General features: G+C 29.7%; 2 protein-coding genes across 2 annotated transcripts; one reads left to right on the top strand and one right to left on the bottom strand.

Moving 5' to 3' along the window:
- Positions 1-244: 244 nt before the first annotated feature.
- Positions 245-2,851, bottom strand: LOC126839854 (uncharacterized). The gene is made up of 2 exons (XM_050575273.1): positions 2,605-2,851; positions 245-1,973 (listed from the first exon to the last, which is right to left on the bottom strand). The coding sequence occupies exons 1-2, from the start codon at positions 2,683-2,685 to the stop codon at positions 684-686; spliced, it is 1,371 nt and encodes a 456-aa protein (XP_050431230.1). The 5' UTR covers positions 2,686-2,851; the 3' UTR covers positions 245-683.
- Positions 2,852-9,070: 6,219 nt separating this feature from the next.
- Positions 9,071-14,658, top strand: LOC126839855 (uncharacterized). The gene is made up of 9 exons (XM_050575274.1): positions 9,071-9,274; positions 9,801-9,963; positions 10,803-10,882; positions 11,530-11,707; positions 11,777-11,835; positions 13,083-13,245; positions 13,326-13,396; positions 13,517-13,703; positions 13,788-14,658. Exons 1-9 carry the CDS (start codon positions 9,218-9,220, stop codon positions 13,880-13,882), a joined length of 1,053 nt encoding a protein of 350 aa, XP_050431231.1. The 5' UTR covers positions 9,071-9,217; the 3' UTR covers positions 13,883-14,658.
- Positions 14,659-14,990: the final 332 nt, after the last annotated feature.

Below are 14,990 nucleotides of genomic sequence, written 5' to 3'. Positions count from 1 at the left end.
TTACTGAAATATATATTTTCTTTTATTAAACCATGTATTATTACAATATGTATTAATATACATTAATACATGATGGCGCATAAAAATGTTGAAGCGTTTTAAATAAAACATTATACAAATTTAAAGAAAATGACACAAATTATTTCACAAACATTACTTATGATTCAATCATTACAACTATTCAATATGATCATAATAACATGTTCTATTTATACATCATCTAAATAAGTGACTTTAATAATTTTAAACTAAAAAGAAATGCAAATAAACCTTTTTGTTAAGTTAGAAAACTACAATAAGTAATAGAGTTACTTCTATTTTTTTATGGTTTCTACTTTTAAAGCAAAGACGAGCTTTTGAATACAACAGTTTTAAAGTGGTGCTTTATTGTATGTTAATGTGAAAACAATATTAAAAATATGTATTATGTTTAATAAATAATATGATTTATACTTAAGATAACATTAAAAAATAATACAATTTAACGTAGAGAGATTAGGGAAAAGAGTAGAACAATATTAGGTCCTATAAATATTAACGGGATAAGGTTGGTATATTCATGGTGACGAAGTAGGATATTTCTAGCCTATTGTAATATTTCTATGGGAAGATGTATGAACAAAAATTACAAATTATAAGTGCAATGTTAGATAAATAATTTGGCCATTATCCTTGATAATATATCATTTACCTTCTGCCAGAAAACTCAACACAAGCGCATAATTTAAAGGCATTAAATTAATTCTTAATAGATTAAAATTATTCCCAAATTCATGGAGAAATGGCTCTTTCATATCATCGCTAAACTCTTCGTTTGTGTCAATACTGATCCAGTCACTACCATTAGAATTACGCCCGTTTAACTCAACTAAAATGTCTTTGACTCTTACCGATATTCTAGATATTATACTGTCGAAATTTTTTAGATCTTCGTGCATTGCATAATGAAACGCTGCTATTACATCAGAAAAAAAAGTGTCGGTGTGTGGCATGAATTCTTGTACCATTTCGATTGCCTCTTTTGTCTTGTTATAAACGACGTCTATTCTGTTTACATCCATTTTAGGCATTTCTCTATTGAATATTACCAACATCACCCACAGATAGGCGTACATTCTCACAGCTATAATTTGGTTTACTAACTCGTGGTAACTAAGGTGTCCGAACGGTTTCGATATCCATTGGCCGTTTTCAATGTATTCCTTGGTTTTATTCACTTCGTCTACGTGCCGTCTTATCGTCGGCAACCATTCTACAATTAATCCTGTTATTTTCCCAAAAAATAATTTAAATTCAGTCCAAAACGGTTTTAAATAAAAATGGAAAATTTTTAAGAAATTCATACCGAAAGAATAATAATAACCTAGCACAGTCTTGTGCAAGTATTTAACTATATCTTTGGGTACATTGGGATTTTTCGATACCAAATCCGACTCCGTTATTTTCTTGGGAAGGTATTTTTCAACCTTGCAGTTTTTAATAAAACTTATAATACCGCTTTGTAATTCTTCTTCTTCCATTAGAGTCTCCCCAAAGAAATGTTTGTTACTTTCGTATTCAATAATTGCCAGGATTTTAAAAAAATAACTCCAAAACCATTTACCCGCCTTGACTTTGCCACTTTGAAACAACAGGACCATAATCCCGGCTTCTGCTTTTAAAACAGTTAATTTATCCATTGCAACTTCTAGAGCTCCTCCACTTCGCAATCCATCCAGAATATTCGTCAAGTACTCCAGTTTCGTTTTCACTATTAAAGAGAGAGTGCATATTATGTCTTGGACTTTCGTGTCGAATTTATCAAACACCTTATCGCGGCCTTTAGTATCGTTGTAAGTCTGAACGGGATTTGTCAGAATTGTAATTTCTTTTTCACAAAATTGTATTTCTCGCTCATTATAGGTTTTCAGAGTGTTCACGGTTTTAACGAATGAATGAGGGAATGTTCGACTGCTATAGTACGCCGGTGAAATCTATTAAAACATTATTTATAATTAATTAAATAAAATTATATATAAAGATGCATTATATCTATTTTGGTAATTTCCAGATTTTTATCACATCAAGGATAACCTTAAATTAGTACCCAAACTAAAAAATTGGAATGAATTAGGCCCCGATGTATTTTTTGAAGTACTTGAGTAGGGTACCGACGTATATATAACATAAAAAACTCGAGTAGGGTCCCAAAATAGTTTAATATAAAATTAATATCACAGAGTAATTTGGTGAAACTCTAGTTGAGTTTACAGGTTAAGTTGAGTCTTCAATGAAAATAAGTGTCTTACGATAAAAAATTGATCATTCTTTATAGAGATCTTCTAGTTAACTAAGATTTTTAAATCAATATTATCTGCACAGTGCACATCTTTCTTTGCCTAAACTTTTAAAAACGTATGTTTCGAGTATTACCTAATTAATCAATCATGTTACGAGAGCATATAATAACTAATGTTTAAAATATATTTCGGCATGATCCGAACATTGTTTGAGACATTACAACAATTTGATGTTAATAGTGAACAAAGTGAGCAAATATAGGTCCTTATAAAAATTAAGGATGTAAAAACGATGTCATGATTGTGATAACTAAAGAAAGCTTACTTGGTTTGTGGATTCAATCATCATAAAGTTGACTGGTAGTATGGAATGTAATAACAAAATAAAACAGTGGTGTGCGACCATTTTTGCTACACCAGTTAATACGTTAGAATTGAATACTAAAAATGTAGCTAAGTTATTCGAGTACAGGGAATAACGTTTTCTTGTGGTAATTTAATATTGTTTTAGACACTCAAAACATCTTTAGCTGATATTTTGGTTACCTAGTGTATTTGAAAAGGTACACTTGTCGTTAATATTACAAAAGGTTTAATTATAAAAAGTTTCGTTTATTTAGTTTTATATTGTATACTGAGAGCATATTAAAATTATAATTTATGTGCATATGGTTGTGAGTCGATTGGTGGGCTTAGATTTATGATGATTTTTATGTTTATAATTCTGTGTTTTTACTCTCCTCTAAATTTATATGTATATATACTTATATATAGAGAGAGACAGATCATTTTTCAATTAAAATATATTGGTCATTTGCTAATAAATTAATACGTTAATAATAATGCATAAAAAGTAAATGAAGTAACAAAATAACCGTATGTGTGTCATAGTACAAAATGAACTCCGTCTTCACTTTGAATTTTCTCTGGAAATAATAGTTCATTCTTTACGTTTTTTGGATCAAAATTGTATAAAAAGTGCGCGTGCAGACTGATGTCGGTTTTGAGTCAGTCTGCTCAATATTTTTTCGTTAAAGACTATTTTTTTTTTGTGTAAGAAGTTATTAGGTATATATATTTTAGTACATTTTTTCGTCGACCGAAATCCGTGGCGCATAACGACACAATTATTATCGCATTCCGTGCTGTTTTAATTAAGTTTCGCGCACATGTCAATAAAACGACTGTGGTGACGGTTTTTTCACTGAAAATTAATTACTCAAGGCGTAAGGTACTTATCAAGGTGCCTGTTGTCATTTCCATTTGGCATAAATCTCTCAATTGTGCCTATTTGAGTTTTTTTTTAGGCAAAAGGGTAATCTTCATCTGGATGTCTAGTATGCCACGCAAACTTAATACTCAAATTATACCGGAACATAGAGTTATGTCTAGTCATTCTGACAACAAAATTAAAGACTAGCTTTCTACGTTCTCAATTTCCAATGCAGACCTAATAGCTGTTTTGAAAACTTCAAAATAGATATACTAGCATCCAATAGACACTATCTGACCTACAAGCTACTCAGTATAAAGATCTAAAAACCGACTTGGCATCTGTTTGCACTCAAACGGCTAAGATGAGAGAAGAAAATGTTATGTTTCAAGGTGAAATTGACGTTCTAAAAGAGAAAGTGGCAAATTTAGAAAACTCCAGCATAGACGATGAGTTGCAACTGGTGGTTTCTCGAGTTATAGAGGAGATTTTCGAACGTGAACCTATAGTTCCTGAATCCACAGTGACTTTGGTTCTACAATGAATTACCCAAGACAGGTCGACTTTTATTAACATTCTAGAGCGTCTTGGTGACTTCATTCCTCACAATCAAAAACTAGTCCACCTCGGAAAAGCGTCCGATAACTCTGCACATCCTCTAAAGATCATATTTGATTGCTAAGAAACAGCGACTAATTATTAGCTTTATTCAACACGTCAAAACGTTTTGGCACTATCTTGAAATAAGGGTTTCAAATAGTAAGTGATAAGACTCCTCTACAGCACAACATGTTGCGCTCATGTTATGCTGAACTTGACCGATAATCAAAAAATTAAGAAGTTGGATTGCGGATTATATTTCAAAATGGCTTACCAAAAGTTGGATCCTCCATGTCAAAAAACGGGAATGTGCCACGACATCATAGACCCAATCATTTCTAGCTGCTGATAGACAACCTAGCTACAAGTCAACATCTAATACGTCTACTTTCTCAACTTCATACTTAGTGTCATCCTCGGGTTTGCATGATTATAATAATTTTAATACTAATTGCATTTTTTGTTTTAAAGCTAATTCTGGCTACAATGTATTTCTTTCTGAATTTAACAATTTTAAACCTAAACATGTCACTAGATTTCATTGTTTAAATTCTAAACAGGAACCTTCTACTTCAAATAATTGTCTAAAAATCTATTATCAAAATGTGCGTGGCCTTCGAACTATGATTTTTTATTTTAATTATAATTTATTATTATTTTAATAATGTTTTTGAGCTTACTGAAAATGGGCTTTCAGATGATATATCGAGTGCTGAATTTTTTTCCAGTAATTATTTAGTTTTTGGATTAAATAGAAATAAGAATAATAGTATTAAGTACGTGGAGGCGGGGTACTTATTGTCGTTAAAAAATCTTTCAGACCATTAATGTCTCTACCCTCAATGTGAAAATTTTGAACAAGTTTTTTTGAAATTTCTATTACCGAATCAGCTTAGTGTACTGATAGCTAGTGTTTATATATCACCATCGGCTAATGTTGAAATATATGAGAGCCCTGTTAATGAAATTGATACTATATGTTATTCTTGCGTCAATGATATAAGTATTTAAGTAAAATTGTATTGAAATACCATTTTAATTGCTCAAATTTATTTTTTTTTATTTTTTTGTTTTTGGTGTTATTTGCAAGTCATTCTTATAGGGCGCTTCCGTTAAAGTTGATGTTTCACCTCTCTTTCGTGAATTTATTTTTTCTGTTTGTTTCACTTTTAGAATTGGTGTTATATTTTCAGGTGATTAAATTGGAAATGTACTTGGTTAATTATGAAGCACCCAGGAATACTGTGGCTCATTCAGAACAACTGTAGCTTGTGCTTTTGTCGTTTTCGAGTTCAAATGTTGATCAGTTACTTTTTCATCTCCAGTATATTTTTCAGTTGACTCGGTACAATGTCAGTTACAATAGATGGCAAAAAATCATTATCACTAAAAAAATTTTTGTTCGGAGGCCATATTTTAAATGCTTCAAAACTCTTCATTGCCGTTTTCATTTTTGCAGCATGTATGAAAGCTGCGCAAAATAACAATGAAATATTTCCTAAAGTACCAACTTTGCCTGGATTACAACGGAGCCATTTCCTAACTTCATTTTTCATGTATGTGCATAATGGTTTCATGAAAAATACGTCACATAGTTTTATTTTATAAGATCAATGGGGTGCAAGCATAGTAAAATAACTCCATTTTTTTCTAGCAACATCAATAACGGGTAAAATGTTTAGAGTGTGACAAATGACCATGAAAAACGAATAGAACTGGATCTTCTTTTGTTGCACTCGAAAATTCAACAAATTTCATGAGCCATTTTAAAAACAGCTCAGAAGTAATCCTTCATGAAACAGCATGACATTCAACCCACGATCCAGGGGTAGTCAAAAAGATAAATGTGGTTGATTTCTTTTCTAGGGAAAATTAACATTGGAGGAACCTATGCACCATTTGCCGAAAAGCATATTACTGCTGTAACCGTTTTTTGCGTTCAGCGGATGTTAAAATGCCAACTTGTCTTTTTCCTTTAGTAGCTAATACTTTGACTGTCCTTTTGGCATTACTGCGGTACCAGTCTTATCGCAATTGCATATTCTATTCGCATTCAGCTTATCTTTACCAATGCACCTAGTTAATAAATAGAAGAACTGATTATAAGCTACTTTATTAAAACCCATAACACGGGCACCAGAAGTGGCTTTAGGTTTTCATAAGCTCAAATCTGGGTGTCCCAATAAAAAACTATTCATCCAGTCTTCATCAACCATTCCATCAGCCTTATTGAAACGGTGAGAGCAACTATTTCGTTCGGCAGGTTGGAAAGCCACTTTACGAAAATCTAATAAAGTTAAACTAAAAAGTCTTTTTTCCGTCGACTTCAAATAGCCCACTAGTTCTAGTCCTTGTTGTTCATTTAAAACATATTTAAATTTTCTGTTGATTTTATCAATCACGAAATCGACATTTTCTTTTTTACATACCGTCCAATGTCGTCTGGGAAGCTGTAAATTGCCGAGCAGCAATTTTTTAACCCATTTCTTTTTTTAGAACGACAGAAATGTCTTTGTCCATACTTTCAGTTGACCATTTTAGCCTATCCGTCTTTCGAACATAATGACATATCATTTTACTAAAAAAAGACCAATTTGATTTAAGAATAAAGCAATTGTTCACGCAGTGTCGGTTAGGTTAGATTAACTCGATCGTTACACCGCTGAGGTAACATGTTTTTCCCCCAACTTGTATTCCCAATTTAACCTAACCTAACCTAACCGCTTTGAGTCCGATGTGAGGTGTCATCACTCAGGTATGTGTTTTTGTGTTAAAAAATAAGATTTGTATTTGTTAGATCTAAGTTGGTTCAGTGTAACATCGTTATTCAATATCATATTCATTTGAAAACTTGTAAAATATTTCTTCTGTAAAACAGACAATTTTTGTGCAATTGGTTCCGACATGTTTTAGTGTCATATATTTCTTATAAAAAAAAAACCATATTAAATGCAAAAACAACGAACAGGGCAATTTTTATTTATTTTTAATACTAAAAGCAAATCCTAGTCATTAAACCTAAATAGTGACTCTACTGAACGCCGACAGCGGCAACAGCAATTATAACTTTAAATAATTTAAAAAGTACAAAAATTAAAATAAGGGGGCGGAATAGGGTGTGGCATCGTAATAGTATTTATTTAAAAAACTACATTTTGATTACAAAAATTCGTATATTCGATATTAAACAAGAACAACAATTTAACATTAGTGCGCTTTTCTGATATATATTTATAATAATATTTAGGTTATTGTATAATATTAAATTCCACTTATATGTAGTGAAAAATCGAATTAAGTTGTAGACAATTGACATGAAACAAAAATTTACCTAATTAATCAACGAAAAAATAGATGGGTTTTGATCGTGATAACATTATCTATGTTACATGGAGGTAAAACATGATTATTTTCGACGATACTGAGCGATGCGCAACGTTGAGTATGGAAAAAAAATTGTGACCCCATTGTTTTTAAAAACAGTATGAAAAAAAAAAAAATTCTTATTTATAAAACCCTATGATGTATTGAGTGGTTCGCGATAAAATAAACATCTGTATATATATATATATATATATATATATATATATATATATATGTTATAGCAAAAATTGTGGAAAAAGATATACTGGCTGGCCAACCCCACATTTGTATTTGATTCGCTCAATTACAATTTATATTAGAACAATTTAGGGTACCAAAATTAATACTACTTATTTTAAATTGAATGTTGATTTCAAATTGCTTCGCAACATATTATTGTGTGCTAAATTCTGAATTTCTAAAAAGTAAGACTCTAAGAACAATGAATTATTATAATTGTGCATTTGTACACACAATACTTCAAGGTATTTTATATACGAACGCGTTTACTGAAAATCCGAGTACATAGACCATTATTTATTATTTTTATGTTTATTATTATTATTCATGTGTTTATTCACACCGATACGAACTTAAGGTAAATAAGACTCAAAATAAAACACTACTACTAACTGTGTGTTGTATACACTCTTTTTCATTTATCACGGCAAATTTCATGTAAAAAAAAATGTATACTACAAAATAAAATCTTAAACTGTATCAGTGGATACCCAAATATGGCCTCTATTTAAATAGTTCCACACGATAGAAAATATTCGTTCTACTCGATAACGTTTTTCTAGATACAAAAAAAGAATATACCTAGTTTTATGTTTTTTTGTATATTTGTTATATCATGAAAATATATAGACTACACGATAACAAGTTTTGAATAAATATTTATAGATGTATTGGCATTTTGAGAAGTAGGCTGGAGGAAATGCTATAAAATTGTTGTTATCGATAAAAACGATTTAAGCATTAAATCTTCACCGAGTGAAATAGAATACATACCTAATTTAAAAAAATGCCTATTAAAAAATCAGTCAAAGTACTCTCGATAAACGTTGACAAGCGCTCTGCTATCATATCGAAGCGAAAATGAAATAGTTCACCCCATTTAGGGAAAGGGTTTATTATATTTTTTGCCTTGTCATATTATTTCGATAGTATAATATAAAGTAAAAAAAATTATCCTTACAATATTGGAACTAATTGGACTATTTTTAAAAATAGTTGTATTATGTGTAAATTTATGGGGATTTTTTTACTCGATTTTCTTGTCGAGGAAATCTTTGACTTTCCTGTCTGTTTGACTTTTACTTTTTCAAGTATTGAAAAACAATGGAAAATATTGCAAATTTATAATATATTCCATTTACACAAAAAAAAAAAAATGTTTTATAACCGTTTTGTGTATAAAATACTAACTTATTTTACAATTCTGTTGGTAACAAAAGTCAACACGCCGGGAAAGAAAAAAATATAATCGTAAAAACAAGACGCGGTCGTCCGCGGTAAAAAAAAAACACACCTTTGTAAACATTGGTGTTAAAAAATTGCACAAAACCGCATAAGAAACACGGTTTTGTATTGTCTAGCAAATTGTTTATAAATCTTATAGTGCATTATAGTACGCGTGAAAAACAATTATTTTACTGTTCATTCGTCGTTCAACTTCGGTTCCAAATAACCGTACAGCTATATTATTACAAAGTACTCGATTGAATTTTCATTTATTGTTTTAAAAACACTTCAAAGTATGCATTTCAAGAGCGCCCTTATTGTTTGCGCGGTGTCTTTTCTAACGTCGGCATGGGTAAGTGTATGATATTATCATTGATTAATATCATATACATTAAGTATACTTAATCAATGATATTAGACATAGGTCAAACCGCCAAATACGAACGAACGCTTCAATTTATTTTGGATTATTTTTTTTGCAATTATTTTGGCCATAGTCGTAAAAAGTATTTTTTAAATTTTTGTCTTCGCACCTTTTATTTATAACTTTTTTATAGTTGGTATATTCGGTCATAAAAAAAAAAAAATCAGTTTCTTATGTAAAATAATCACGGCTTTCTGAAAAAAATATTGATATATTTCGCGTATCAGAAAATTTGCACAAAGTTTGAAATTTTTTAAATATTTCTTTCAAAAAGCTGAGAAAATTTTATATTACATTTGGAAATTTCAAATTTGAATCTCAATAAAAACACTTAGGAAATTTAAAAAAAATGTTATATTATTATATTATGTATGTAAATCTGCCACGTCATCGGCTATAGATACACTGTACATGTTTACGAATACACTTAATAGGCCGTCATATTTTATTTCAGAGCGCCGGACTGGACAGGGAACAATTAGAATCGTTGGCTAAACTGTTTGAAGGTCCCAAAAACGGCAAGCACCTAGTTAACGAGAAGCAAATCGCACAATTCGTGCACGAATCCTTTGGAATGAACTATAATAATCATGACACATTTTATGAACACGAATCAAGTAACTTATTAATAAATAATTATATTACCTATCTTTCCGACAATTTAAGTCGAATGTCATGGCCGCTTACGCCGGGCAATTCGTTTAACGCTCTACACTAGTTTATTTTTTATGTAATAAAAAATAATTGAACTACAAAATTTCAATCGAAACGATTCTGAACAAAATTTAACTCATGTTTTAGCAAAATATTAGAAAATATTCAAATTTCTGTCTCTTTTAGTATTGGCTAATGGCCTATAAACTATTAAAACTTAAATAGTAGCGTACAATGTGAGTACAATACAAGTGTCTAATTAAACTTTTAAGTTAAGAATAATTATCAAAGTAAATTGTGGAGTGCGGTTGAGATGCGTGCAAAAATAACACCCTTTCTTTAAAATAAATGATCCAAAACTGGTTATAGACTATTCAAAATTTCCTGCACATTATTATTAATTTAACATATTAATAAAATATTTACATAACTATTTATGTTTCAAAAGTTGATAAAGCTCTAGAATATATTCTAAAAAAAATTATTTTAATACATGCTGACTGTAGTATATATTGGTTGACTACCACCCAGTCAATAAATTGGGATGATATTAGATATAATGTCGAGTAAAAATTAAGTTAATGCTTAAAATTTTTAAATGAATGGCAAGCAATATGTATATTTAAAGGTATTACACCTGTCGCCTGGGTCCGTGGAATCCAAAAAAAAAACAGACAGAGTGACACAATGGACATCTACAGCTAGCCATTCACAATAAAATTTTTGCTAATAATATTATATCATGCACAAAGCCATCGTTAATGATTTATTAAAAATTAATAACTAATCAATTTTTTTACAGATGAGTTCGATTCTTTGATTTTACAATATTTATTGATTCCTTTGGCGGAATACAACAAGAAAGGCTCCGACAAAAATCAAGTATTCAAAGTCTCTAATCAACTAGTTTAAACTTTAAATGTAATATATTTACAATTGTTTGCTCAAATGGAATTTGTGTCAAACTATTATTATAGTTACGAATTAGCTAAAATTGTATGTATTGTTAAACATAAAAATCCTATCACTTATTCGTCAAAGCCCTATAAACTCCAAATTTTCAAATAGTCTTCTTATAACAGAGCGATTTATTAAGCATATGACACTCATTTTCTTATAAAATAATCGCGATTTTGTATTTTTTTTCTTTGGAGAAAATTAATGATCTTTAATAAAACACCACGTGACTAAAGGTAACTAAAATTTAAAAATTTAGATCGATAGACGGAATACGGTTGAAACTAAACTTTGTTATCTTTGAAAGGTAATGCTTAAACCCGGTTTTCGACCAAGTGAAATTTGCAGCAAATTATTTGTTATTTGAAAAAATATTTGAAGCATTTGAAAAGCTTAAGTTCTTAACTTTACACATAAAGGATGGTGTTTTTTTTTTATGGAAAATGTGTTCAAAATTTGGTGAAATGTTAACTATAAAAGGATAGCATTAAAAATTCCAAGACATATTTTTAGATAACGGCTGAGTCATTGATGTTATAAGCAATCACTGTGTATGTATAAATTGTTTTCAGGGAAAAAGACTCACGCCTTATGAAGTAAGATTTTTCCTGGAGCAGTTCAGTCTACTCACCCAAATTAATAGCCAACCGGGATATCTTACTCTTAAACAGCTATCAAAAGCAGAATATTTGAAAACAATGAATGATGCATTCAACGCAAAATTAGAACAACTTATAGCCGAAAAAGGCGGTAATGCACATAAGCCGAGGAGGCGGTTCCCTTGATATAGACAATTTTTAATTTTTAATTAAATTTTAGACGAACATGTAATGAACGCGGTGGATTTCTTATTGGTCATATTGGAAATCAAACCAAAAGTAAGTTCAATACCAAGGTGAAAATATAATCTTTAGATTTACTAATTAGAAAGCTTCTAAAAAAAAAATAATTTAGAATATGAATTTTCAAAAAAAAAAAAAATACAAATAATTAAATAGAAGATACTATTATCATTATTTCTTTTGAAATTAGTTTAAATATATTAAACGAACTTGGTCTAGACAAAAATAACTAATGCGATATAAATTTAATTAATAATCAAAACTAAAAAATAATAAACCGTTTAAAATTATAAAAATGATACGATTATTTTTTTTTAATTGGTATTGACTACAATGTAATAGCATTGATTTTTAAAACTATTATTTACCATTTTTCTTTTTTCCTTGATTTTAACACATATCCGTTTTGTTTTTTTATTTTTCATTAAAGCCATCACTACACCAGACCGTTTATTAAGGAGTCAAATATAGGCATTTTTTTTCGCAAAATCAGAATTAATATGTGTATTAATACAATAGATATGATATGATTCTTATTGTTTATTTCTATAATTTAAAAAAAAAAATTACAATTTTTTCGCATTTAACCTTTTTTCGTAGTTCATATATTACACTTGAAAATTTTAAATAAAAACAAAACAATCTGTGTTATACTTTAGTATGACTCGTCCAGTTCATCATTTTGACAGCTGGCGATCGTTATGCTTTAAAAGTTGTAGGGGTCAACAAAGTAGTATAGAGGTGCTGCCAACATATTTCTTGAAGAGGTTGTATCAACTATTGAGAAATACAGTTGTCATAATAAAATGTTATTGATATTTGATTAACTCGTAACAATGACCAATGTTAGTTAGTATCACTAAACAGTGGACCGTGAATTCATATTTCCCTAATACTGGTAACACTGTCGTTTAACCATACGTTTCGAACCCCTGATCTATTCAGACGTGTGACGTTACAAAGTGTAAAGATGAACTGGACGAGTTATATCTATAAAAGTAAATCACAATTTGATATATTTGCTGAGAACTTTGACTGGTTAACAACCATTTTTGGATAATTACTTTTTAAGTTATGAAAGGTTAAAATTGTCAGCAATTTAATCTTAACCAGATGACCGTCTTGAACAAACAGAAATAAAATATAACAAAACAAATTTTTTTTTAAAAAGTAAAACAAATAAGAGAAATAAAAATTGTGGTCTTTATAGTGCAATTTATACATTTAATTTTTTTTTAAACACATCCTTGCATAACGCTTGTAATAATACATATACATTGTAGGGCCGTGGTCTGACCCTAAAGCAAGTAAAAGATTTTGGCAGCTTGTACGTAGAAGACCAGAGTGGAACCGGAAGCATCGATTTTCTTAAATGTAAAGAAGTGTTCAAAGAGCTTGGTATATCTACCACGGAAGACAAATTGGAACAGATATTCGAATCCGACGGTAAGAATGAACAATTATTTTTATATTGTATTAGGCATGACAAGTAACTGAAAATCTACTAATTATTAAAACTCGCACAGGACCCGCTGGAAGAATTTTGATGAATTTAATTGTCGCTGCGGCAGAACGCAATATGGCGGTTAAGGACACTGTAATATTGTTTAAACTTTTTTTTTTTATAAATTTCAAAGCTATTTGCTGTTGTGTTTGTTATACAATCTCGCCTACTAGTTAATAGTTACTATACATTTTTGCATTAACAATTGTTTAGGAATTGAGAGTATTCACTCTATGCGAGATCTTTGCTATCATATCTGACTTTATTGAGCTCGACGTTGACGAAGACGGTGTACTTTCCCCTGATGAGTACGCCGAATTCGTGGAAGAGTCATACAATGACTTGAGGACAATCTCAAGACCTATCGATGAACCGAAACGTATTTTAAAGAAATTCGAAGGTGAAGTTAATTTACAAAGTGTTAAAATGTTTTAACTAATGACGTTTGTTGGCCATCTTCTGATAAAAAAAATGATTTTTTTAGATAACAATAAAATGATGAACATTGCGGATTACATGAGAATTCTGTATTTCACTACACTACATGACGGAATATGTCCTTTTGCCAATAAATTTTAGCACCGTTGAAGATAACTAACAAGCTTTGACAATATTGATGATACATGTTTAGTAACCATAATGATAATAATAATATTTTAAACATTTTTATGTATTTATCAATTGAAATATTACACTCCTCGGTGTCTAATATAAAAAACATTATTATCTTATTTCTATTAAAAATTACAAAAAAAAACTAAATGTTTACTGTAATACTGTAATTGTACTGGAATGTTATTGTTTTTATTTAATTAAAAACTTTATTATATTTTATTACAATACATTTTTTACCGTAAATATTTTGAATCATGGGCTAGATAAATCCGAAGTGTTCCGGATTTTCGGATTTCAACAAATCTGAAGTCCAAAAGCAGTTTATCTTTTAGGTGTTTAGTTTTATTTTTATATATTTATCAAAAAAAATGTTCTTAGGTACACAGCTTTATATTGTAAAACTTTTTAACACTTATATGATTTTAAAATAGCTAAAATACCGTTTTTTTTTGTGAAAATTCGGATTTTCGGATTCCCATCACTACTCTCGACTTCCCACAACATTGAATGGTTTTAATTTAATTTAATTATTTTCTTTATCTTCATATATACTGCATCATAGTGGTGTTATCGGGTTTTTTTTAAATGGTATTTAGTTTCTACGGTATAGCCTTGGTATGATAGGGAAGTTTTCTCAAAAATAGCTCGGTAGCCAACGTGTTAATGTATTAATAAAAAATAAACTTAGTCATTATTAAAAATTAAACATTGTATACTAATAAAAATAGTCATGAGTAAAAGTGTATCTATTGAGTGCGAATAAAACTAGTCATAATTAAAAAATTAAAAAATTAAAAATTTACAAACATACGAATAAAGATTTTAACGGAAAATTGTGTTTGCACCTTCACTTTCTAATAGAAATAAACATAAAATAAGAAGAGGGAAAGAGACTTATACGGGGTGTAATGTATGTTTTTTATTGACGGTTTATTGGGTGCAGTTTTCTAGCTTTAACTTCCTATTACGGATATATTATTATTATTGTTTATTCACTTACCTGGACGTAGTCTTCTATTGAAGTTATGTGGGCTTACGATGATATGATTTACCATTAATCAATAAAGTTACA

The sequence above is a fragment of the Adelges cooleyi genome, unplaced genomic scaffold (genome assembly GCF_023614345.1).
Source record: "Adelges cooleyi isolate 19-005CV unplaced genomic scaffold, UGA_ACOO_1.1 ACOO_flye_CR_arks_rails_tigmint_CR_PRNA_308, whole genome shotgun sequence".
Taxonomy (NCBI): domain Eukaryota; kingdom Metazoa; phylum Arthropoda; class Insecta; order Hemiptera; family Adelgidae; genus Adelges; species Adelges cooleyi.
The sequence above is the reverse complement of the archived record's forward strand: the minus strand, read 5'-3'. Positions and strand labels throughout refer to the sequence as shown.